Raw genomic sequence first — 23,705 nt, 5'->3', positions numbered from 1 at the left:
TCCTGCCCTATGTGGGCTCTCAGGTGAAGACCGGGAGCACACAGAGTGTTGCTTCCCCACAGGCCAGTTCAGATTCCAGAGTGTGAGAACTGGACTCACCTCCCAAGGACCAGGGCAGCAGGCTCATCTAAAGTGGCAGCCATGGTGGTGATGTCAACTGAAGCATGGTGAGGTTCATGCATTTGGAAAGGACAGCTTTGTCTCTCATAAAGGGCTGCAGCCTGCAGGGCCTCCATTCTGGCAGGCTGGGAAACGTAGCCTCCAGTCAGAAGCCAAAAACAGATACTTCATGGGAGGGGCACGAGGAACAGGGATTTATGCTGAAGGGTGTGGCCAAATACATATTCAATAAGCTGTAAGAGGAGTCATGAATATTCATGAAACGAGAAGCACACTAACACACGACTGAGCTTCACGCCTCCCCATGGGACTCATGTTCAAAAAATGGCAGCAAAGCCGGGCACGGTGGCTCACACCTGTAATCCCAGCACTTTGGGAGGCCGAGGCGGGTGGATCACGAGGTCAAGAGATCGAGACCATCCTGGTCAACATGGTGAAACCCTGTCTCTACTAAAAATACAAAAAATTAGCCTGGCATGGTGGTGTAATCCCAGCGACTCAGGAGGCTGAGGCAGGAGAATTGCCTGAACCCAGGAGGCGGAGGTTGCGGTGAGCCGAGATCTCGCCATTGCACTCCAGCCTGGGTAACAAAGAGCGAAACTCGTCTCAAAAAAAAAAAAAAAAAAAGGCAGCATTATCGTGATCTGAGGGTGGGGTTTTCAGGCCTCCAGCATCAAATGGTGCAGCACATGACACGAAGCCTCTCCCCGTGCCAACCCCATGGCCACCAGAGCCACTCTACAGTCTCCGGCAGGTGGTCTGCCAGTGGTCTCTATCAGGAAGGAATGCAGGCTGGCAGGTGGTTTTGTCAAAACTTATAAGGGAGGGGCCATTTGGGAGGGGTGGGGAGTCGGTGGAAATCAGCTCTGGAGTCTTTGGAAGGGGCTGGTTTCTGTTTAGCCCTTAGGGAAGAAAGCCTAATGGTGGTTAGTGAGGGAGCAGGGATAATGAGACATCTGACCTCCCATCCCCTCATGGCCAGGAACTCAGCTTCCAAGGTTTCTGGGGTTCCCTTGGCCAAGAAGGAGTCTGTGCAGTTGGTTGGGGGGCTTAGGATTTATCTTTATTTCTCAGTGACTGTCTATGCCCAGTTGAAACCACTGCCCAGTTCCCTCTGGCAAGATGGGAGAGGCTGCTTCTGCCAACAAGGAGGGCTCAGGGTAGTTTAGGGGGTGCAAGATTCACATGTATCCACCAAAGTTCCCATCCCAGGTATCAGGCTGACTTTGCTATGCAAAAGGTGCACATGGCCAGGCATGGCGACTCACGTCTGTAATCCCAACACTTTGGGAGGCCAAGGCCAGAGGATGCTAGGACTTCCAGATCAGCCTGGGAAATACAACAAGACCCTGTCTCTACAAAATATTTTTTTTTGAGACGGAGTTTCGCTCTTGTTACCCAGGCTGGAGTGCAATGGCGCGATCTCGGCTCACCGCAACCTCCGCCACCTGGGTTCAGGCAATTCTCCTGCCTCAGCCTCCTGAGTCGCTGGGATTACAGGCACGCGCCACCATGCCCAGCTAATGTTTTGTATTTTTAGTAGAGACGGGGTTTCACCATGTTGACCAGGATGGTCTCGATCTCTTGACCTCGTGATCCACCCGCCTCGGCCTCCCAAAGTGCTGGGATTACAGGCTTGAGCCACCGCGCCCGGCTTTCTACAAAATATTTAAAAAATTAGCTGAGTGTGGAGGCATGTGCCTGCCGTTGCAGTTACCGGGGAGGCTGAGGTGGGAAGATTGCTTGAGCCTGGCAGTTCAAGGCTACATTGGCCATGACGGCGCCACTACACTCCAGCCTGGGTGACGGAGTGAGACCCTGTTTCAAAAAAAAAAAAAAAAAAAAAAACCAGGCCAGGCGCGGTGGCTCACACCTGTGATCCCAGCACTTTGGGAGGCCGAGGCAGGCGGATCACGAGGTCAAGAGATCGAGACAATCTTGGCCAACATGGTGAAACCCCATCTCTACTAAAAATACAAAAATTAGCTGGGCGTGGTGGCGCTTGCCTGTAATCCCAGCTACTCGGGAGGCTGAGGCAGGAGAATCGTTTGAACCCGGGAGGCGGAGGTTGCAGTGAGCCAAGATCGTGCCACTGCACGCCAGCCTGGCGCCTGGTGATGGAGGGAGACTCTGTCTTAAAAAAAAAAAAAAAAAAAAAAAAACCACCCAAAACAAAAAAAAAACTGCACATATTGCTCCTTTGCAACCCTCCGGCCCTTTATTTTTATTTATTTATTTATTTTTGAGACAGAGTCTCACACTGTCACCCAGGCTGGAGTGCAATGGCACAACCTCGGCTCACTGCAACCTCCGCCTCCCGGGTTCAAGCGATTCTCCTGCCTCAGCCTCACAAGTAGCTGGGATTACAGGCACCATGCCCAGCTAATTTATGTATTTAGCAGAGACAGAATTTCACCATGTTAGTCAGGCTGGTCTCAAACTCCTAACCTCAGGTGATCCACCTGCCTCGGCCTCACAAAGTGCTGGGATTAGAGGTGTGTGCCACCACGCCTGGCCAACAAATTTTGTCTTTATCCGTCTTGGACTGTCTTTATTTCACTTTCATTTTCTTTCTTTTTTTTTTTTTTGAAACACAGTCTCAGTCTGTCGCCTATGCTGAAGTGCAGTGGCGTGATATGCAACCTCCGCCTCCTGAATTCAAGCGATTCTCCTGCCTCAGCCTCCGGAGTACCTGGGACTACAGGCACCTGTCACCACGCCCAGCTAATTTCTGTATTTTTAGTAGGGACGGGGTTTCACCATGCTGGCCAAGATGACCTCAATCTCTTGACCTCGTGATCCACCCACCTCGGCCTCCCAAAATGCTGGGATTATAGGCGTGAGCACCATGCCCGGCCTTCACCTTCATTTTCATAAGTGGTTTTTCCTAAATATAGAATTCTTGCTTACAGGTTTTTTCTGACTTTGAGTATGCCGTCCTATTGTCTTCTGGCTTCCACTGCTTCTTCTAAGGAGTCAGACATTAATCTTATTTGGGGGTTCTCTTGCATGTGACGAATCATATTTTTCTCTTGTTATTTTCAAAGCTTTCTCTCTGTCTTTGCCTTTCAATATTTTTACCATGATATGCCAACTCCTGGAGGCTGCCCACATTCCTTGCCATAAGACGCCTCCAGCAATGGAGAATCTCCCTTGAGTGGAATCTCTTTTTTTTCTTTTTTTTTTTTGTGAGATGAAGTTTTGCTCTTGGGAGGCTGAGGTGGGCAGATTACCTAAGGTCAGGAGTGCAAAATCAGCCTAGCCAACAGAGTAAAACCCTGTCTCTACTAAAAATACAAAAACGCAGCCAGGCTGAGGCAGGAGAATTGCTTGAACCCGAGGTCCGAGGTTGCAGCCAGCCGAGATGGTGCCACTGCACTCCAGCCTGGTTGATAGAGTAAGACTGTCTCAAAGAAAAAAAAAAAAAAAAAAAAAAAAAAAATAAAAAAGGAAAAATACTCCATAATTTTTTCCTAATTATAGGACTTATTTAAATTGTAATGATTTCTGTTGGGATTCCGTACAGTTGCCCCCAGTCTCCTGGAGCGCAAGCCTTGGGGCGCCACCCCCACTGGCACAGGTGACGGGTCCTGGGATGGTGCCACTCAAGTATCCAGGGAGGGGACATGAGAATCCAGGAGAATCTGCACATCAGCCATGGAAACGAGACCCATCAAGCAAGCAAAAGGAGAAACATGATGTAAAATACGTAATAATCATAATGTAAGAAAAAGCCAGAAAACCAAAGTAACCGCGCAGAAGTGTCCCCTTAAGAGATTGGATAGAAGAAGCAAGTCCTTTATAAGGTCTAAAACGCAAGCCTGCTGTCACCCTTGGGGGTGGCTCTCCTGTCCTCGGGGAGGCGTCTCTAGGCCCTGGTCTTCAGCCTCTGGTGGGCTGCCTGCCCCGTTCCCTTCCTTGAGGCCGTGGCCCAGATGTGGCGCCTCCTCCAGGGCACCTGCCCCCTCGCCGCGACCTCCACGTGACAATACCAGGGCCCTGTCCTCCCAGAAACAGGCCCAGCCTCCCTTTTGGCGGCCCCAGCACTGCCTGGTACGTCCCTTTGCCTGCAACCCCGCTCTGTGCTCTCAGTTGCCCCGCCCCTGTAGCCCTGCCTGCCCTGGTTGCTGCTGTCCAGGTCCTCCTGTGTGGCTGGGCCCTCTCTTGCAGGGCAGCCACGCACCCACCCTCCCTGACCCAACTGTGACTGCCCAGATACCATGCCCAGTTGCCTAGACCCATGTTTTGGCATGGCCGGGCCTGGAGGCTGTGGCTGGGGGCTAGTGGACAGTCAGATGGGTGGGTGCGGACAACTGAATCCCATATCTCTTCCCCCGCAACATACCTGGGCTTGGCTGGGTCAAAGGAGCTTCCATCTTCCAGGAAGGAGGACTCCTGGAGGCGGTCGGAGACCTGGGACCATTCTGGGCACCCACTGGTCATTTGGCCGGTAGGGGCCGGAGGTCAGAGGTCAGGCCAACCCTGCCACGGGGGTGGTGGAGACTCTTCTGGGTCCTGACCCTGGAAGCCCGGAATGTGGCTGAGGCATGGGGGCAGGGGCAGCTGCTGACCTCACAATGTCGGGGTCTGCTGTCCCCGGCCGACCCACTGGCTTCCATCAGCTGCCGCCCCTGGCTGTCGGGCATGTCCCTCCTCAGCAGCTATGAGAGCCTGCGGCAGGAGATCCAGCGGCTGGCACAGGAGAACGAGGAGCTGCGGCGGCTGGTGCAGCTCATCCAGGAGAACCAGGAGCTGAAGCTGGTGCTCAGGAACCGCAGCCACAGCCTGGGCTTCTGCAGCTCTGCGTTCCTGGCTGAGGTGACTGGCGGCCCCCGGCCGCTCAGGCGGAGGACGATCAAATTCAAGGATGCCGAGAGAGGTGAGCCGCGCCGGGGCCCCAGGACTCTGGAGTCGGGCAAGCCCGCTGGAGGCTGAAGGGCATTTGGAGCAAAGACAGAGCTTTGTGGCTCTTTCAGGACATGCAGCAGGGAGGTGTCGGGTCTGGGAAAGTGACCTCTAAGCAGAGCCCGAGCAGGTGAGGGAGCTGAGAGGCTGGGGCTCAGCTTTCCAGGCCCAGGGAACAGCTTTCGCCGGGCCCTGAGGTGGGCGCAGGTTGGCTGTGCCTGAAGCTGTCAGAGCTGCTGCAGCGGCAGACTGTCCTCCCAGCCCTGCGCTCTCCAGCTGTGTTCTGAAGGTGGAAGTAACAGGACTTCTAGCAGACAGGGGTGGGGATGAGCATGGGGCTGGGGCAGCTTGCTGGGTGCAGGAACTGCTGCTGGAGTGGACACACTGGGAGGTAGCCTGGGGTCTGGTTTTGGGAAGTGTCTAGCCATGTAGAGTCAAAGGCGCCACTAGAGAGTGGGGGCTGGGCCATCCCACAGGCCTGGAGCTGCCTCTGGTCACTGTGGAGGGCAGCATGGCATTGCCAAGAGGAAGCTGGGACCCATCAACATCGAGGCATGGAGATAAAGGGCTGGTGGGGCAGGCGGCAAGCGGGGAGGGGGCAGGCAGGTGCGGTGGCCAGGGGAGGCCTCAGCCTGGGATGGGTGGGGGTTAGCCCTCGTTGGTCTGCCCCAGAGCATGTGCAGTGGAGTGGGGTCAGGAGAGCCCCAGAGGCAGGCGGAGGTGGGAGGTGGACACCCAGAGGTGCACAGCAGTGGGGTGCCGCTGGGGAGCCTGGGGCAGGCCCTTAGAGGTGCATCTGTGAGTGGGTAGCACGAGCCTCTGGGGTAAACAGAGGGGTGAGGGGTGACCAGGGACGGTGATGGGCAGTGAGTTTGGGGTCTGTAGCGCAGGCCTGGCGGGCAGCCTGCTTGTGTGCAGGGCAGCAGACAGTGGGGCTGTGGGTGGGGGTGTATGGGAATCTCTCCTGGTAGATCCTGGGCTGAGAGCCAGGACCAAGAGGCTGCGCTGGGGACGGGTAGCAACCAGAAGGCAGGACAGTCCCGCAGGGGTGTGGGCTGGCCATGGTGAGACCATGCGGCCTGGCAGGAGGGTCCTGGGCTAAAGTGGGGTTGCTGAGCAGAGGTGCTTCGCACGGACTGTGCAGAGCAGGCAGGTGGGTGGGGCTCCTGCATGTGGGTGTGGTGTGACCGTTGGGGCCTCAGCTGGGCCTCGGGATGGGGAAGGCACTAGGAGGTGGGGCTGCTGCACGTGGGCGTGGGACCTGTGGCGGCATCACAGTGGGCACCTGGCATGGGCAGCAGCCCATCCACGGGAAGGGGGTCCTGAGTCCCGGGCCCCATCCCTGTCTCTGGGGAGCTGGAGTCCACCGCCCTTGGTGTGTGTGTTACAGGAGAGGGTCCCAATCCAGAATCCAGGAGAGGGTTCTTGGATCTCTTGAAACAAAGAATTCAGGGTGAGTGCCTAGCGTGAAAGCAGAGGAATAAAAGAATGGCTGCAGAGCAGCCCTGAGAGCTGCCAGTTGTCCATTTGTATGGTCATTTCTTGATGATATGCTAAACGCGGGGTGGATTATTCATGCCTCCCTTTCTGGACCATATAGGGTAACTTCCTGACCTTGCGGTCCTGGCGCTGGGGGCAGTGGACGGCGATGGTTTTGGTGGGTTTGGCCAGCTTCTTTGCTGCAACCTGTTTTATCAGGTTCAGGTCTTTACGGCCTGTGTCCTGTGCGGACCTCCGGTCTCATCCTGTGGCTTAGAATGCCTTATCGTCTGGGAATGCAGCCCGGTAGGTTTCGGCCTCGTTTCACCCAGCGTCTCCTCAAGACGGAGTTGCTCAGGTTCACCCGCGTCCGACACAGGGAGGGCCGGAGGGGAGGGAGGGCCGGAGGGGAGGGAGGAGGGCCGGACGGGAGGGAGGGCCGGAGACGCCGCGCAGGAGAGGCCGGGCCGGGCGCTGGGGCTGGCAGAGGCCGCGGGACCTGCTTCCCGCTCCTCCCCGCCCCTCGGCGCCGCCTCCCACGCGGAAGGACGTCCCCAGCGGGGAGCCCTGCTGCGGCCTGGGCTGCCAGCTCCCCTTGCCCGGGACACCTGGGGGTGGGATCCCAGGTCCCGCGCTGGAGCCAAGGTGCCCTTGAGCCGGCGGGGCCTGGGGAGGCGCCGGGCCAGGGAGGAGGCGCCGTGGGCGGGCCGGGCCTGACGCACCGCGAGCGCCGGGCCAGTGGCGCGGGGGGCGGCCCCGCAGGCTCCTCCCCAGGCCCGCCTGGTGCGCGCAGAGCCGCCCGGAGCGCTGCCGGAGACCGCGAGCGACCGAGCCGGCCGAGCCCAGCGGCCAGGTGGGCCCTGCCCGGGCGGCCTCCCCTCCGCGGCCCCTTCCCCGCCGCCCTCTCGGGCCGCTCCTCACGCGCCCCCGCCTCGGGCCGCCCCGTGGGTGCCCAGGTTCGGTCCTGACCCGGGGCCGCCAGGCTTGGGCCAAAGGTCGAGCAAAGCGGGAAGTGGGGTCCCCCGGCCAGCTCGCCCCAGACCCCCTCCCCGCACTCCCGCGCCCCTTCGTGCTGAACGACCCGGCCCGGGGGCCCCAGGGTCCAGCGGCGCCTCCGCCTCCCGAGCCTGCCCCACTGCCTGGGTTTGCGCTCAGTCCAGGGCTTGGAGAAGCTGATGCGGTCGCGGGGGCATCAGGCCGCTACCCTTCGGCCAGGCTCTCGCCCGGGCCCAGGCTGCCCTCGGAGCAGGGTCTGCAGCTCTGGTCTCTCCCTCCGGAACCCCCACATGCGCAGGGCTGGGGCACCCCTAGTCAGAGCTCAGCACCGCAGGTGAGCCCGGGCCTGACCCCGCCTCTGTCCAGTTCTCCCAGGGCTACCTGCTGAAGAGCTCCTGTGGGACCCCAGACCCGCCGCCATGGGCAGCCCCGAGCGCCGCTTCCACTTCGCCATCGACCGTGGGGGTACCTTCACAGACGTCTTTGCCCAGTGCCCAGGAGGGCACGTTCGGGTCTTAAAACTGCTCTCAGAGGACCCTGCCAACTATGCAGACGCGCCCACTGAAGGCATCCGCCGTATCCTAGAGCAGGTGGGCCAGGGCAGAACGGGGGGACAGGGACCCCACAGCCAGAAGCCCCAGGTTGACCATGTGGTCCTCAGGAGGCTGGCGTGCTCCTGCCCCGGGACCGGCCGCTGGACTCCAGTCACATCGCCAGCATCCGCATGGGCACCACGGTGGCCACCAACGCGCTGCTGGAGCGGAAGGGGGAGCGGGTGGCGCTGCTGGTGACTCGTGGCTTCCGAGACCTGCTGCACATCGGCAACCAAGCCCGCAGGGACCTCTTTGACCTGGTCAGTCCGTGTGGCTGGGCCCCGGGTTGTGTGGCACACACCCTTCAGGGATGCCTTGACCCTGTGTGTGGGGAGAGCAGCGGCTGGATTAGTAATGGCCCACGGGCACCAGGCAACAAAGAGAGGAAGCTCCCGGAATTCCCAGTGGGGCCCCAAGTTCCTCTAGCCCTCAGAGTGGGTACAGGGTGCCCTGTTCCTTCCTGCTGCCATGCCCATCCTGGATGCTGGTGGGACCACCCAAGCAGCCTTGTGCAGGTAAGGGAGGGGTAGAAGCCCTCCCCTACGGCTGCGTTTCTGGAAGAAGCTGCTTCCACTCAGCTGCCTGTGGGGGCGGAGAGCTGCCCCCCTGGGCGAACCTTGCTGGGGCTGCCAGGTATGATTCTCCTGGGCCTGCCAACCGGCCTGTTGGGACAGAGCCCCTCACCTGTACCAGCCACCCACACAGGACCCCAGCATCAACCCTCGGGCCTGGGCCTCTTCTGAGCCTCTGCCCGCCCCCAGGCCGTGCCCATGCCCGAGGTGCTGTATGAAGAGGTGCTGGAAGTGGACGAACGCGTGGTGCTGCACCGTGGGGAGGCGGGCACCGGGACGCCTGCCAAAGGTGTGTGCACCGCTGCCAGTGTGGGATCCGGGGTGGAGGGTCCTGCTGGCCTTTGACGGGGCCTCCTGGGCTTTCCGGCAGGCCGCACGGGGGACCTGCTGGAAGTGCAGCAGCCTGTGGACCTGGGGGCCCTGCGTGGGAAGCTGGAGGGGCTGCTGTCGCGAGGCATCCGCAGCCTGGCCGTGGTGCTCATGCACTCCTACACGTGAGTGAGGTGGGGCTGTGGGCGGCGGGAGCAGGTGCCGGGTCTGCCGGGGGACGAGGTGCCACTGGGCGTTTGTCGTAGGTGGGCCCAGCACGAGCAGCAGGTGGGTGTGCTGGCCCGGGAGCTGGGCTTCACGCACGTGTCACTGTCCTCGGAGGCCATGCCCATGGTGCGTATCGTCCCTCGGGGGCACACGGCCTGCGCCGACGCCTATCTCACGCCCGCCATCCAACGCTACGTGCAGGGCTTCCGCCGTGGCTTCCAGGGCCAGCTCAAGGTGAGGCTGTGGGGCCCCTCCACCACCCACTCCTGGGCCCGGGCCTGGGCCTGGGCCTGCCTAGCGCCTCATGGCCCACCTGCTGCCCACTCACAGGACGTCCAGGTGTTGTTCATGCGCTCCGACGGCGGCCTGGCGCCCATGGACGCCTTCAGCGGCTCCCGTGCTGTGCTCTCGGGCCCTGCTGGCGGCGTGGTCGGCTACTCAGCCACCACCTACCATCAGGAGGGTGGCCAGCCTGTCATCGGCTTTGACATGGGAGGTATGAGGGCCGAGGGCTGGGGTCTGGGGGAGGCCCAGCTGCTGCGCCCTGGGTCTTCAAGCGACCCACCAGCACCGCACTCCTGCCAGGCACGTCCACGGATGTGAGCCGCTACGCTGGGGAATTCGAGCACATCTTTGAGGCCAGCACGGCTGGCGTCACCCTCCAGGCCCCGCAGCTGGACATCAATACGGTGGCAGCGGGTGGGGGTTCCCGCCTCTTCTTCAGGTCAGCTCCCCTGCTTCCCAGGCTGGGACTCCCAGCCTTGTCTCCCTCCTCATCTCCAACCCCAGCCCTTCCTTCCCCTAGGTCTGGCCTCTTTGTGGTTGGGCCCGAGTCAGCAGGAGCCCACCCAGGACCCGCCTGCTACCGCAAAGGTAAAAGTCAGGGTCTGCCTGCCTGGCCTTGCCCTCTGCCTGCCGCCCCAGGCCCAGCCCCTCCCATTAGCCCCATTCCTGCTACCTACTCCTGCCTCCAGCCCCCAAGCCCCACACCCTGTCCACCTTCCAGGGGGCCCTGTGACAGTGACGGACGCCAATCTGGTCCTGGGTCGCCTACTGCCTGCCTCCTTCCCCTGCATTTTTGGGCCGGGAGAGGACCAACCACTTTCTCCCGAGGCCTCCCGCAAGGCCCTGGAGGCTGTGGCCGCTGAAGTCAACAGCTTCCTGACTAACGGGACCTGCCCGGCCTCCCCGCTGAGCCTGGAGGAGGTGGCTATGGGGTTCGTGCGTGTGGCCAATGAGGCCATGTGCCGACCCATCCGTGCACTCACGCAGGTACGCCCGCCTCTGCTCTCCCGCCTGTCCTGCGCCCGGCCCTGCTTCCTGCCCCATGTCTCCCACTCAGTCAGCCCATAGGGCTGAGAGGCCGGGGGCCGGATGGAGTAGGGTAGAGAGCCCACTGATCTCTTCTGTCTCCCTAGGCAAGAGGCCATGACCCCTCAGCCCATGTGCTGGCCTGCTTTGGGGGAGCTGGTGGGCAGCATGCATGTGCCATCGCCCGGGCCCTGGGCATGGACACTGTGCATATCCACAGGTGGGCCTCCGTGTGCGTGCATGGGGGTGTATGTGATCTGTGCTGGGGGAGCCAGGCTTGAGAGTGATCCCTCCATTGCCATGCTGCCCAACCCTGCAGGCACAGTGGGCTGCTGTCGGCACTGGGGCTGGCCCTGGCTGACGTGGTGCACGAGGCACAGGAGCCCTGCTCCCTGCTGTACATGCCGGAGACCTTCGTACAGCTGGACCAGAGGCTGAGCCGCCTGGAGGAGCAGTGTGTGGATGCCCTGCAGGCCCAGGGCTTCCCCAGGTGGGCTCCCAGGGTGCCCTGGGCAGAGGACTTAACGATCCGGCTCCCCCAGCGCAGATCACATGCACCCCCATGCACCCACACACAGGCCCACCTGTGGATATGCAGGGTGTCTGTGCCCAGAGCCTGGGCAAGAAACAGAACAGGCGTCCTTGCCGGGTGCTGGGTGGTTTGTGGTGGGGGGCAGGGCAGAGGGCTTGCTGTGAGTGCCCCCAACCACCTGCTGCAGGTCCCAGATCAGCACTGAGAGCTTCCTGCACCTGCGCTACCAAGGCACGGACTGTGCCCTGATGGTGTCTGCCCACCAGCACCCAGCCACAGCCCACTCGCCCCGTGCGGGGGACTTCGGGGCAGCCTTCGTGGAGCGGTATGTGAGCTTCCTGATTCTGGATCCCTGGTGAGGGGCTGCCTATCTGGCCGCCTCGCCCTGAGTGCTCCTTGGGTCTGTGTGGGGAGTGCAGGTACATGAGGGAGTTTGGCTTTGTCATCCCTGAGCGGCCGGTGGTCGTGGACGACGTGCGAGTGAGGGGCACTGGCCGCAGTGGTCTTCACCTTGAGGATGCCCCCAAAGCCCAGACTGGGCCTCCCCGTGTGGACAAGGTCCGTGGTCCTGCCTGCGCCAGCCTGACAGCAGCCATGGGGCATGGGGATGGGGACCAAGTCCTTCGAGAGGCGTTGGGGCGGGGGCTGGGCTGCACTCACCCACACTCTCTGCAGATGACCCAGTGTTACTTTGAGGGGGGCTACCAGGAGACCCCTGTGTACCTGCTGGGAGAGCTGGGCTATGGGCACAAGCTCCAGGGGCCCTGCCTCATCATCGACAGTAACAGGTGGGCTGAGGTCCAGCCAGGGTGGAGGGTGTGGAGGGGTCAACTGTGGGGCCTCTGGTGTGAGGTTCTCTGGCCCAATGTTGCAGGGGCCTGCAGGACTCTGTATTCCACCATCGTTGGGGTGTCCCCTGGCCTGGGACTGTGGTGTCTCTGGCCCCATGCAGCCTCTCTGTGCCCTCTGCTCCTTAGCACCATCCTGGTGGAGCCAGGTTGCCAGGCAGAGGTGACTGAGACAGGGGACATCCGCATCTCTGTGGGGGCTGAAGCCCCCGGTACGGTGGGCACCCAGCTGGACCCTATCCAGCTGTCCATCTTCTCACACCGCTTCATGAGCATTGCTGGTGAGTGGCCGCTGCCAGGTTCCCTGCTGCCCTGGCTCCCTGTGGGATAAGGTGCCATCTGTGTCATGGGGTGGCTGGCAGGGCTGTGCCCAAAGGGAAGGGCAAAAATAGGACCCCCTGGCGACCGGGCGGGCAGTGTGGCCGCAGCACTGGCATGGTGCAGTTGGCCATGAGAACAGGCCTTGGGCAGGGAGGACACCTTCCCCTCTCACCCATAGCCGTGTTATCTGGGGATTGCCTACCTGGCTAAGGAGGGTTCTTGAGGACACCACAGGGAACCCATCTGTGCAGGGTCAGGCCAGTGGCTTGGTGAGAGGGGTCAAGAGCCTAGGAAGCACGTTCTTGCTGTGCCAGGCAGGGTGGGAGGGCTGAGGGCTGGCACCAGGTTCTTGCTGGGAGCTCCAGGAGGGGCTGGGGAGGAAGGTGGTGTCCTTTACACAGACGAAGACATGTGGCCAAGTGGGCATGCCGCCACTTTGGTCTTCCCCAGGTAAAAGCTGCTGGGTCCTGGGTTTGAGCCCTGGTGGGTCCTGTTCCTCCCTTTCCTGGGCCATGCTGTGGGTGGGTGGGACCAGCGGGTGCCTGGTCACTTTGTGTCCCCAGAGCAGATGGGCCGCATCCTGCAGCGCACGGCCATCTCCACCAACATCAAGGAGCGCCTCGACTTCTCCTGTGCCCTCTTTGGGCCCGATGGGGGGCTTGTGTCCAATGCCCCCCACATCCCTGTGCACCTGGGCGCCATGCAGGAGACTGTGCAGTTCCAGGTGTGGGGGCCCCTCCCTCGCCCACCCTCCCTCACCCCCCATCCCGCTCTGCCCCCTGCTCCCCTGTGCCCACTCTGCCCCTGTCTCCTGTTTCAGATCCAGCACCTGGGTGCCAACCTCCACCCTGGCGATGTGCTACTGAGCAACCATCCCAGTGCCGGGGGCAGCCACCTGCCAGACCTAACTGTTATCACACCGGTGAGGGGTGCCACCCACCTGCCTCTGCTGGGGCAGGGTGGCCGATGCAGCTGACCGTGGCTTTCCACCCGCTAGGTGTTTTGGCCGGGTCAGACGCGGCCTGTGTTCTATGTGGCCAGCCGAGGGCACCATGCAGACATCGGGGGCATCACACCGGGCTCCATGCCCCCCCACTCCACCACGCTGCAACAAGAGGGCGCCGTCTTTCTGTCCTTCAAACTCGTCCAGGGGGGCGTCTTCCAGGAGGAGGGTGAGTGGGAGCGGGGTGGGGCGGGCCTGCTGCAGGCTGGGACACAGAGCTACGGCTGGCAAGCAGGCTTGGCTGGGGCATGGGATGCAGTCCACAGGCCCAGGCCTGCCTTGAGGCTGGGAGGAGATAGGTGGTGACCCCAGGGGGCAGCTGCAGGTCAGATCTCAGGAGCTGAGATGAATTCAGCCTCCGCCAAGGAAGGCCTCTGGGGGGTGGTTTTGCGGGTGGAGAGTTAGCCAAGATGCGCAGGGTCAGGGTGCTGGAGGCAGAGGAGCCTGTTTTCAGGGTGGGCGGCTGCTTGTGGTGTGTGCAGTCACACTGGGTGGGGGCCGCAGAGAAACAGCAGGGCAGGGGCAGGGCCCAAAGGCCCCTGGAGAGTTTTCTGGGCCTGGGTCCTAGTCACTGGGAGGTGAGTGGCCGTGAAGGGCCTTCAGCTGGGTGTGCACTGGTGTCCTGCTGTGCCCACGTGTAGAGCGGATGCGGGGTCTGAGAGTGGCCCAGAGGCTGGGGGGCAAGAGGGGGTGCAGCTGCAGTTGCCTTGGATGATGCTGAGCCGGGCTCAGTGGAGGGTGGGGGCAGGGGGTGGGGGGCTCTTTTGGAGGTGGAGGTGGGTATTTGGAGGGATTTGGGAGACAGGACCAGGGTCAAGTTTGGGCAGCTGGAGGTGGAGGCCCTGGCACTGAGCAGCTGCAGGGAGGGTGGGATGGAGACTGCAGGGGTGCCTGCGGTGCGGGTGCAGGTAGGGCAGACAGGAGAAAGCAGCCCTGGTCTGAGGCTGCAGATCTGGGAGCTCGGGAAGTGGCGTGGCCAGGGTGGAGGGTGGGGGTGGGGGGTGGGTGGGTGTCATGGAACCACAGGCTGTTCTGGGTGTCAACACAAATGGGGTGGCCCATTCCTGGCTGCTCTTTTGTTCAGTATGAGCTGGGGCAGGGGGTGTGGACCACAGAGGGCCACACACAGGTGTATTGCAGAGGGCCCTGTGGCCAGGGTGCCTCAGAGAGGACCCTGACCCAGGTTCAAGGAGAGGGCCTTTCCTGAGGTGGGGAGCAGTCCCCGGCCAGACATCACTGTTCTCTAGGGGCAGGAGACCTTGTCAGGATCCGGGAAACCTGGGTTTGGGGGGGCAGACAGGCTTGGCCAGGGGCTCAGTGATAACACTGTTCATCCAGCGGTGACTGAGGCCCTGAGGGCGCCAGGCAAGGTCCCCAACTGTAGTGGAACCAGAAACCTGCATGACAACCTGTCAGACCTCCGTGCCCAGGTGGCAGCCAACCAGAAGGGCATCCAGCTGGTGGGGGAGCTCATTGGGCAGTACGGCCTGGACGTGGTGCAGGCCTACATGGGCCATATTCAGGTGGGCCTGGGCACAGGAGTGTGGGCAGCAGGGCCACCCTGCAGGTGGCCAGGCTGCCACTGACTCTACTTCCTGCCAGGTGAACGCGGAGCTGGCCGTGCGTGACATGCTGCGTGCCTTTGGAACCTCCCGGCAGGCCCAGGGCCTGCCCCTGGAGGTGTCCTCGGAAGACCACATGGATGACGGTTCCCCCATCTGCCTCCGCGTGCAGATCGACCTGAGACAGGTGGGCTGCAGGGAGAGGGCCTCTGGGCGGCAGGGTCATAGACCCGAGGCTGACGCCCTCTTGCTTCCCTGGGGCGCAGGGCAGCGCTGTGTTTGACTTCAGCGGCACCGGGCCGGAGGTGTTTGGCAATCTCAACGCCCCGCGGGCTATAACCCTGTCCGCCCTCATCTACTGCCTGCGCTGTCTGGTGGGCCGCGACATCCCGCTCAACCAGGTTCGCAGGGGCGTGTGTGAGAGGAGGGGCCTCAGCCCGAGGTCACCGTGAGTGCGCCTCCTGGGCCCAGCCATGGACTGACCCCCAAGGGTGCTGAGGGGGGTGCTGTTTCTCCTGGAGCCCCAGAGTGGGTTCCACCCACCCTACGAGCCCCTGAAAGCCGCCCGCCCCACACAGGGCTGCCTGGCGCCAGTGCGCGTGGTGATTCCCCGAGGCTCAATCCTGGACCCGTCGCCAGAGGCGGCCGTGGTGGGAGGCAACGTGCTCACGTCGCAGCGCGTGGTGGATGTCATCCTGGGGGCCTTTGGGGCCTGCGCCGCCTCCCAGGTGCGGGGCGGGGTGGGGCGGGCTGGGTGGGGGCGGGCGGCGAGGTAGGGACGCCCCGCCCCAGCGCAGCGCAGAGACCGCATGCCCTCGCCAGGGCTGCATGAACAACGTGACCCTGGGCAACGCGCACATGGGCTACTACGAGACGGTGGCGGGCGGCGCGGGCGCGGGCCCCGGCTGGCATGGGCGCAGCGGCGTGCACAGCCACATGACTAACACGCGCATCACCGACCCCGAGATCCTGGAGAGCCGGTGAGCGGCGCGCGCGGCGGCCGGGGTGGGGGGACCGGGCCGAGGGCCGCGCTGAGCCTCTGCCCTCGCCCCCGCAGGTACCCGGTCGTCCTGCGCCGCTTCGAGCTGCGGCGGGGCTCTGGGGGCCGAGGCCGCTTCCGCGGCGGCGACGGTGTCGTCCGCGAGCTGCTCTTTCGCGAGGAGGCGCTGCTGTCGGTGCTGACCGAGCGCCGCGCCTTCCGGCCCTACGGGCTCCACGGTGCGCAGCCCCCCAGTCCCCGCGGCCGGCCCCGCCCCCCCCCCCCCCCCCCCCCCCCCCCCCCGCCCCCCCCCCGCCCCCCCCCCGCCTCCCCCCCCGCCTCTCTGGACTCCTCGCCTCCCTCCGCAGGGGGCGAGCCTGGAGCCCGCGGCCTAAACCTGCTGATCCGCAGAAACGGCCGGACGGTGAATCTGGGCGGCAAGACGTCGGTGACCGTGTACCCCGGGGTAAGGGCTGCGGCCTGTCCTGGTCCCCTCCCCACCGGCCCCCATCCCACGGACGGTGAACAGTTGCAAACATGACCACACGCCAGAGTTTAATTTGGCCCCGGGAGGAAAGGGGGTGCGTGCTGGGCCTCTGCAGTCCACGGGGCGGGTGATGGACGCTGTCCCGCGGGGGAGGGGGCTGCGCAGGTGACGGGGAGGGGCTGTGCCTGCGCTGAGCCCGCCCCCCTCCACAGGACGTGTTCTGTCTCCACACGCCCGGCGGCGGGGGCTACGGGGACCCGGAGGACCCCGCCCCACCGCCGGGGTCCCCCCCGCTAGCGCTGGCCTTCCCGGAGCACGGTAGCGTCTTCGAGTACCGCCGGGCCCAGGAGGCCGTGTGAGGGTCAGACTGCTCGGCCCAGTCCAGCAGCAGCGTCGGCAATAAAGATCCCTTAAGTCGTCCGGTTCTCGGGGCGAGGCCACTGCGTCTACTTCGTGCTCCAAGCCGTGTCTGTGTGTGCCGGCTACGCGCCTTCCACCTGCGCCTTAGGACGACGCGGAGACTCGTAGCTGCAGGCCCACCACCAGGTGGTCCGTGAGCCCTGCCAGGGCGGTGCTGAACGTCACCTGCTCCACCTCCTGGGGGCGGGGTCAGGTTGAGGGTCGTCCCAGCGCTGCAGGCCCAGCCACCCTGGGCCCCGGCACTCACTGGGCGCAGCAGGCCCCCGGGAACTCCGCGGTAGGTGATGTAGTCCAGGCGCCGACCTCTCCAGGGCTTAGCCCGGCGGCTTCTGCAGGGATGGCCGGCCAGGTAGAGGTGGCGCCCTTTCTCCTGCTCCAGGGCCCTGGTAGGGAGGGGCGGTGTCGCCAAGGCCAGGGCCCCACTACGGGCTCGGGGTGGGCAGTGCCTGCCTCCCAGTCACTCACCGCCGCAGCATCTCGGGGGAGCAGGCCACGGAGTGGTGGAGCACGGAGGTGCTCAGTACGGTCCCTGGGGGCCCGGGGGAGGGCGGTATCAGCCGGAGCCTCGGCCGACAGCGCTCCTCAGGCCCACTTCCCGCTCCGGAGCCCTCCCCATAAGCGTGATACCCAGGGCCCAGGGCTGCTCCTGGCGCGTGCCCAGTCGGCAGGGGTCCTGGAAGCGGTTGAAGAGCTCGTGCTCCTGCTCCAGCGCGTGGTCTGCAGAGACAGACCGGCTCGCGGTGGGGGGAGGAGGGTGGGCCTCCTGGCTCCGCCCTCCCTCCTGCTCCGCCCTCCCCCCCTCCCCCATCCTCCCCCTCCCTTCCTTCTTGCTCGACCTTTTGAGCAGTTGTCGAAGTTTAGGTTGCCCAGGAGCACGCTGAAAGCCACGACCTCTCCACTCTGGTCGCTCTGTGCCTCAAACTGCTCGGCCCAGTCCAGCAGCAGCGTCAGCTGTTTGCTGCGCAAGGGCCCGTCCTCTGCGGCGGGGAGGGGGGTGGGGTGCGCTTGGCTCCGATTCGAACCCGCAACTAGCCCCCGCCTCCCCAGTTCTTGGTGTGTGAGCCCCGACCGGCACGTCTCAGGAATTCCCTTGCCTGGGGCAGTGTACAAAGGCTGCGAAGTGGGGGGCGTGGTGCAGGCGAAGGTAGGGATCGGCTGCCGCCACCGAGAGGCGGGACCTGTTCCAAGGACCCCACCCACAGGGCTCACCAGCCGGTGCTTGCAAGTGCGTGCAGTGCAGGAATCCCACGATGCGGCGCCCGTCCAGGCAGCCCAGCTGCGCCTGCAGCGACACAGACGGCCCCAGCTTCTCTCGCCATCCCAGCCGAATCCCCCGCCCGGTCCGCGAGCCGCGCAGGTTACGCCAGTACCTGTGCGGACAGTAGTCCCTTGGAAGCCAGCGCGTCCTCGCCACGCGCATGGGGGAAGCAACGGAAGGCGGCGCGCAGCAGCGGGTAGCGCGAGGCCAGCAGCAGCCCGCTGCCCAGTAGCTTCAGGTGCGGCCCCGGCTGTAGGCCGAAGGTACCCACGTCGTACAGCACGGGACCCAGGTTGGGCGCCAGGCGGTTCACCAGGCGACGCGCTGCTCGCAGATCGAATACTTCCTGCAGGCACACAAAGTCCAGACCCACGGGCAGCGAGGCCACCAGTGCCCCGCGCGGCGCCCTGGGCCAGGGCTGGGTGCAGTCCGCCGCCCTGTAGAGCGCAGGCCGCAGACCGGCCAGCAGCGCGGCGCCGATGGCCTCGGCCCGTCGCTGGCTGTGCGGCAGGTTGTTGAAGCGCGCCAGCCCGTGGGGGAGCAGGCACAGATCGGCTGTGAGGAAGGCAAAGCAGCGCCCGGGTTCAGCCGGCGGGCGCCAGGGTGCGGGCGGCGCCCAGCACAGCGGAGGGGGGCGGTAGCAGAAGGGGCGGCGCCAAACCTGCAGCCACAGCCAGAGCAGCAGGCCGGGCAGCGCCAGGGGCAGGCCGACCAGCAGCAGCAGCAGCAGCGCCGCGCCGCCGCGCGCCGCCAGTCTCAGCCGCCCCAGGCTCATCGGGCGCGCCGTTGGTGCACAGCAGCCCAGCAGCTGATCCAGGGTCCAGTAGGCCGGGAAGAGCAGCGCGCGCGCCAGGCGGTGGAGGCCGTGCAGCGCCGGATGCGGGAAGGGCGAGGGCCGCAGGGCGCCGGGGGCCGGGGGCCAGTCGGGCGGGGATGGCATGGTGCGGCCGCGGGGCGCGGGGGAGGCTCATTGGCTTCCAGAGTACAGGCTGGCTCGTCTGTGCGTCCACGCAAACTGCGGAGGAGTCGAGGGGTGAAGGCCACGTGGCGCAGCCTGTGCACAGAGCCCGCGGGGAGGCTCGGGCTTGGGTAGCCCGGCGCTTTCGCTTAGCGAAGCCGCCCACTCCTCACCCTCGAGGAACTTCGGCGGCTGTTGGGAGAACAAGTGAAAATCCAAAAGGGACCTAATCTCCAATCCCCACCCTGTATCCTCCTTGCCCCGCGCCATCCACCTGCGAAGGCGCACGGGGATCGGCTGCAGCCAGCGCCACCTGGACCGCGACCGTTCTTGAGTGCGGGCGGCGCCGCGCAGGTGAGGAGCAGTGTGCGCTCCTCGCCAGTACTCGCCCCCACGCAGGTCAACACGGAATAGGCTGCGCACTCCAGCTCCCCCAAGGCAGAATCCACCCCACCCACTACGCGTCTCTCTGCAGCCCCGCGGTGTCGGGGCGCCTGAGTTCAAAGACCTGACACCCTAGGAGGGATGGACCCCTGCCCAGCGCCCCGCACAGCCCACCAGAAGGCCAGCCCGCAGTGGTGACGGCCCTGTGTCCCTACCCCATGGAGCTTCCAATCTAGAGGGAGGGACCGTTGGTTTTGTCCCGCACGCGCTGCGCGCTCCACCGGGGCACGCGAGCCTGACTGAAGGTTTCCCCAGTCGCCCAGCCCTCGGGCATCCCTAGTCTGTTCCCAACACTGGCCGGCCAGGAGCCCCAGGCTCTGCTCGCCTCTCACCTGTCTAATTGGACGTCTGATTGGATGCGCGGTCAGCTGCTGCAAATGTGTTAAATAGCCCTGGGAGTTTGGGTCAGGGCTGCCCTTCCCTGCGAAGAGGTTAGGTGTCTGGCAGGATCCCCTGAAGTCTCAGGAGGCCTGGGCGCTGGGAGGGCAGAGGCAGCAGGCTCAGCTGCCCGGGCATCCCGGCAGGGCGGGCACACCCTGCATACCCTCTTGGTTCTGGGACTCCTTGCTGGTTGCTGAAAGATTCCCATTGGAACCCAGACCCCATGGGTCCATTGCTGCCTCCTGTCATCCCCCCTGACTGGCAAGCACTGGTGTTCCAGGACCTTCCTCAGTTGGAGTTTTCACCCCTGCTTCCCATCGCAGCTGGCCTCCTCGCCTTCCTGCATGTGGGCTTGCTCCTGTCTTACCCAGTGGCTGAGGCCTCTCTAGGATTTCCCACACTGCACGTGTCTTCCTCCCTGGGGACTTCCCATCCTGGCCAGCCCCCTCAGCTTCCTGCACTTCCCACAAGTCCTTCCCAGCACCCCATCTGCCCTCAGTGCACTGTGGGTGGCCCCTGGGCTGCCTCCGCATCCTGCTGGTGCTCCTCAGCTCCTGCAGCAGGTGGGGTCTGCCCTTGTCAGCTCTGAATCCCTCTCAAAGTCTCTGGGGCCTGTGGAATGGCCTTGTATGTCTTGGGAAGGGGCTGCCACTTCGCTGGGCTGCTCCATGCCCAGGTTGGGGTGAGGCTGCTTTCTCCTGGCTCTTCTTCCTCAAATGTCCTCTTGTCCTCAAGGTGTGGAAGACCCCTCCCCCAGCCCTGGCCTAGTATGGGGGCAGGGACCCCCCACCCACATCCTGGTCTCCTCCCACCTCTGCCTTCTGCTCTGCACTGAGTGCGCCCCTCATGGCTTCGGCAGGTGCAGAGGCATGGCCCTTCTCTTGCTGCTCCTTCCCGGTTCCTGCCCTTCCCCATCCCAGTCCCAGGAGCTCCGACTTCTTTCAGTGCCATGGAAGGGGAGCCTGGGGGCCTTCAGACCAACCCCACAGACCACTGCTGAGCCTTGGCTTCTTGGGGCCCTTGCAGAGGGCCCGGGATGGGCATGGACCTCCAGGGCAGGCAGGACTGAAGGGGCGCAGTGCAGGGGCCTGGTGGGCCACCCGAGAGGAGGCAGCACCACCCGGAGTGCTGGCATGGGCCCATTAAAGCGTTGGTAGAAGCTTTAATGGCCGTGCACGGGGGTGTGGGCCGAGCGAGCCTGGACGGCCCAGCTCCAGCGTCACCAGATGAACATGGGCTTGCCGTCGTCATGAGCCAGCTGGTTGAGGCAGGAGAGCAGCAGCAACGCGTCGGTGAGCATGCTGGGGTGCACGGTCTCCACGAGTACGCGCTGCAGGAAGTCCACGGTGTAGGAGCCGCCCTCAGACGCCGCCAGCTCCGGGCGCTCTCGCAGGATGCCATAGGCATTCACCAGCTGCTCGGTCAGCGCAGGGTGCACCCGCCCGTTGTAACCCAGACTCTGTAGCCTGTTCATGATGCTCACATAGCGCTGTGTGAGCATCTGGCACAGCTCCTCGTCCAGCTTGTGGTCACTGGGGTTCAGGGAGGCCTGTTGGGGAGAGCAGCCTTCAGGGACCCTCCCTTGCCACACCTTCATACACAGGCAGGCAAAGGGAAGACGGAGGGGCACGTGAGGCTGCAAACGGCCAGGATCCGAGGGGTGTGAGGTGGGGAGGTTCTGGAAGAGGCTTCAAGGATGTAGGACAGGAGCCCAGTGGGCAGAGCCTGACAGAGAGGTCTTCAAGGCCCAAGCTGGGCAGGGCAGTGGCTCCCAAAGCTCCTCAGGGAGCCTCAGCCACAGGATAGAAGAGGGTGCCCCAATCCACCACCAGGGATTGCAGCTGGGCTGAAGTCTCCAGGGACTGAGGACAGGGGTCGTGGCTGGGCATCTTGAGGCACACAGGGTCCGCTGACCCAGGGATCTGTGGTCTTTTCCAGGCCTCCTCCTGGCTCCCTGATCTGCTCCCTTTCAGCCTCTGAAGGCCCCGCCTTCCTTACCCTGGCCTCCATCCTCAGAACCCTCTAGTCCCCAGGAGACTCCCGGCACTCCCCCAACACTGAACTGACAACCCCAGCCAAGTGCTGCCGTCAGCGCCGAGGGGCCTGGCTGCTTCCTGTCTCCTTCGGTGCCCGGGGCCAGGGCCTGGGAACCAGCACATTTGGGTCAGTTTCAACTCACTTCCTCGTGGCCTGTGTCCTCCCAACAGCCAGGCAGCGACTGGGTCCTGCCCTAAGGCATGTAATCATGAAGGCAGCCCCTCCTCCCACCCTGCCTGCCACTGCCCCTGGGTGTGTGACCTGGGTGGTTGTGGAAAGCCCAGTGCCCAGCTCAGTGCTCTCTGGCACCATCCTAAATTTCTAAGTTTGGAATTATTTTCATTTTGCTCTCGGCCCTGCAAACTTTGCAGCTTGTCTGTCTCAGGTGCAGCTGTCCCCGCCTCCAGGCCTAGGCCTGCCTGCTGCCTGCACAGGCCCACAGAGCCACGGGTCTGAAGTGGAAGTTGGATGGGTTATCCCTACCCAAGCTCCTCCTGCCATTTCCACTGCTGCGACACTTGGGGCAGGGCCACCCTCCAGGGACCTCCATCTGTCCCTGAACTTCCAGCTATGTCCCACTGTGTCCCAGATGCCTGCCGCGCTGGTCCCCAACCTGCTGGGAGTACTCTTCCCCACTCCTTGCCCAGACAACCTATTCGGGGAAGGCTCCCAGGCCGGTCGTATGTGCAGGACACCAGACACGGGGCTGGACTCAGGACCCGGCCCAGCTGATGTGACCCCAACCTCTGCCAGGTGCTCCCAGAGCATGTGCTCAGTGCCGCTGTTGCCCGGATGCGCCTGGGATGGACACGTCTCCCTAGTTGTAGGTTCTTGGCCTGAGTCTTCTAGGCAGGTGAACAGTATGCACAGTTGTGGGGGCAGGAAGACACCATTGAGGTTCAGCGCAGGAGTAAGGGCCTGTGGACAGCCATGCTCAATGGCTGCTTCTGCGCCACTTCTGCCTGAGCCTCAGTTTCCCTGCTGGGATGTGGAGGAGATCACAGTGCCACCTGCAGGAGTGTGCTGAGAGTTACAGGCAATGGCCCCAGTGATCACTGAGCACCGGGCCACTCTGTCTTATAGATATTCCCTCAAGGAATAGAGAAGGCAGAGCACCCAAGATGAAGTATGAGGCCAAGATCTGGGTGGGGAGACTGCAAGGCGGTGCCACCGTCTCTCCACTCCCCTGCTCCCAGAGCATGCGCCGCCTCTGTCTTCTGTTTATTGCTTTACGTATTTACTAAATGCCTTCCCAGGGGAGCGTGTTGGTTCAGGACTGCCTGGTGTGCACCTGGCTTGATACTAGTCAGGAGTAGGTGGGTGCAGGGAGGAGGCGGCTGCGGGCCAGTGGGAGTGAGTCGTGGAAGAGTCTGTAGGACCCAGTGTCGGTGGGATGTGGAGAAGGGCACCTGTGACCACGTCCACACTGTCCTCAGAGGTGCAGGCCTGTGCTCAGCACCCAGGCCTTTCTTATGCGCAGCTCCTGGGACACTGCCACGTGCTCCATGGCAAGAATGTGGCAGCAGGTGTCATAGTCACTGTCTGAGCCCAGGGCAGGTACATTACAAATCAATTCAAAGACAGCCAAAAACACCTGTGAAAGTTGCTGGTATCAGAATAGAGTCACTTACATAAAAAAAAAAAAAAAATGTAGTCGGTAGGCCAGCGCAGTGGCTCACACTTGTAATCCCAGCACTTTGGGAAGCCCAGGCAGGCAGATCACCTGAGGTTGGGAGTTCAAGACCAGCCTGACCAACATGGAGGAACCCCACAAAACACAAAAGTAGCTGGGCAGGGTGGCAAATGCCTGTAATCCCAGGTAGTTGGGAGGCTGAGGCAGGAGAATTGCTTGAACCCGGGAAGCAGAGGCTGCAGTGAGCTGAGATTGCACCACTGCATTCCAGCCTGGGTGACAGAGCAAGACTCTGTCTCAAAAAAAAAAAAAAAAAAATTAGCCAGGTG

At 63.2% G+C, this 23,705-nt stretch overlaps 3 protein-coding genes across 3 annotated transcripts in view; 1 reads left to right on the top strand and 2 right to left on the bottom strand.

Annotated features, from left to right (window-relative positions):
- The first annotated feature begins 7,206 nt into the window (after positions 1 to 7,206).
- On the top strand, positions 7,207 to 16,662 carry OPLAH (5-oxoprolinase, ATP-hydrolysing). The gene is made up of 27 exons (XM_032255910.1): positions 7,207 to 7,357; positions 7,867 to 8,090; positions 8,162 to 8,353; positions 8,855 to 8,954; positions 9,036 to 9,159; positions 9,241 to 9,436; positions 9,533 to 9,698; positions 9,788 to 9,926; positions 10,008 to 10,075; positions 10,209 to 10,474; positions 10,621 to 10,733; positions 10,833 to 11,003; positions 11,233 to 11,370; positions 11,465 to 11,603; positions 11,721 to 11,833; positions 12,023 to 12,174; positions 12,778 to 12,938; positions 13,035 to 13,136; positions 13,212 to 13,386; positions 14,556 to 14,740; positions 14,820 to 14,966; positions 15,046 to 15,180; positions 15,358 to 15,507; positions 15,602 to 15,759; positions 15,837 to 15,997; positions 16,127 to 16,224; positions 16,458 to 16,662. Exons 2-27 carry the CDS (start codon positions 7,920 to 7,922, stop codon positions 16,602 to 16,604), a joined length of 3,867 nt encoding a protein of 1,288 aa, XP_032111801.1. The 5' UTR covers positions 7,207 to 7,357; positions 7,867 to 7,919; the 3' UTR covers positions 16,605 to 16,662.
- A 45-nt stretch (positions 16,663 to 16,707) lies between these two features.
- LOC116535896 (sphingomyelin phosphodiesterase 5-like) lies at positions 16,708 to 19,599 on the bottom strand. The gene is made up of 11 exons (XM_032257374.1): positions 19,531 to 19,599; positions 19,156 to 19,375; positions 19,055 to 19,073; positions 18,940 to 18,977; positions 18,036 to 18,844; positions 17,875 to 17,947; positions 17,502 to 17,642; positions 17,293 to 17,382; positions 17,131 to 17,194; positions 16,913 to 17,048; positions 16,708 to 16,842 (listed from the first exon to the last, which is right to left on the bottom strand). The coding sequence occupies exons 1-11, from the start codon at positions 19,597 to 19,599 to the stop codon at positions 16,750 to 16,752; spliced, it is 1,752 nt and encodes a 583-aa protein (XP_032113265.1). The 3' UTR covers positions 16,708 to 16,749.
- A 1,263-nt stretch (positions 19,600 to 20,862) lies between these two features.
- Positions 20,863 to 23,705, bottom strand: part of SPATC1 (spermatogenesis and centriole associated 1) — a 7,274-nt gene continuing 4,431 nt past the window's right edge. Inside the window, exon 4 of the mRNA XM_032255923.1 lies at positions 20,863 to 21,255. Within this exon, the coding sequence (XP_032111814.1) occupies positions 20,926 to 21,255 (330 nt within the window). The 3' untranslated portion in view covers positions 20,863 to 20,925. The remainder of the gene's footprint in view (positions 21,256 to 23,705) is intronic.

This window comes from Sapajus apella, unplaced genomic scaffold, assembly GCF_009761245.1.
Source record: "Sapajus apella isolate SASKATOON/1434 unplaced genomic scaffold, GSC_monkey_1.0 scaffold3, whole genome shotgun sequence".
NCBI lineage: Eukaryota > Metazoa > Chordata > Mammalia > Primates > Cebidae > Sapajus > Sapajus apella.
The sequence above is the reverse complement of the archived record's forward strand: the minus strand, read 5'-3'. Positions and strand labels throughout refer to the sequence as shown.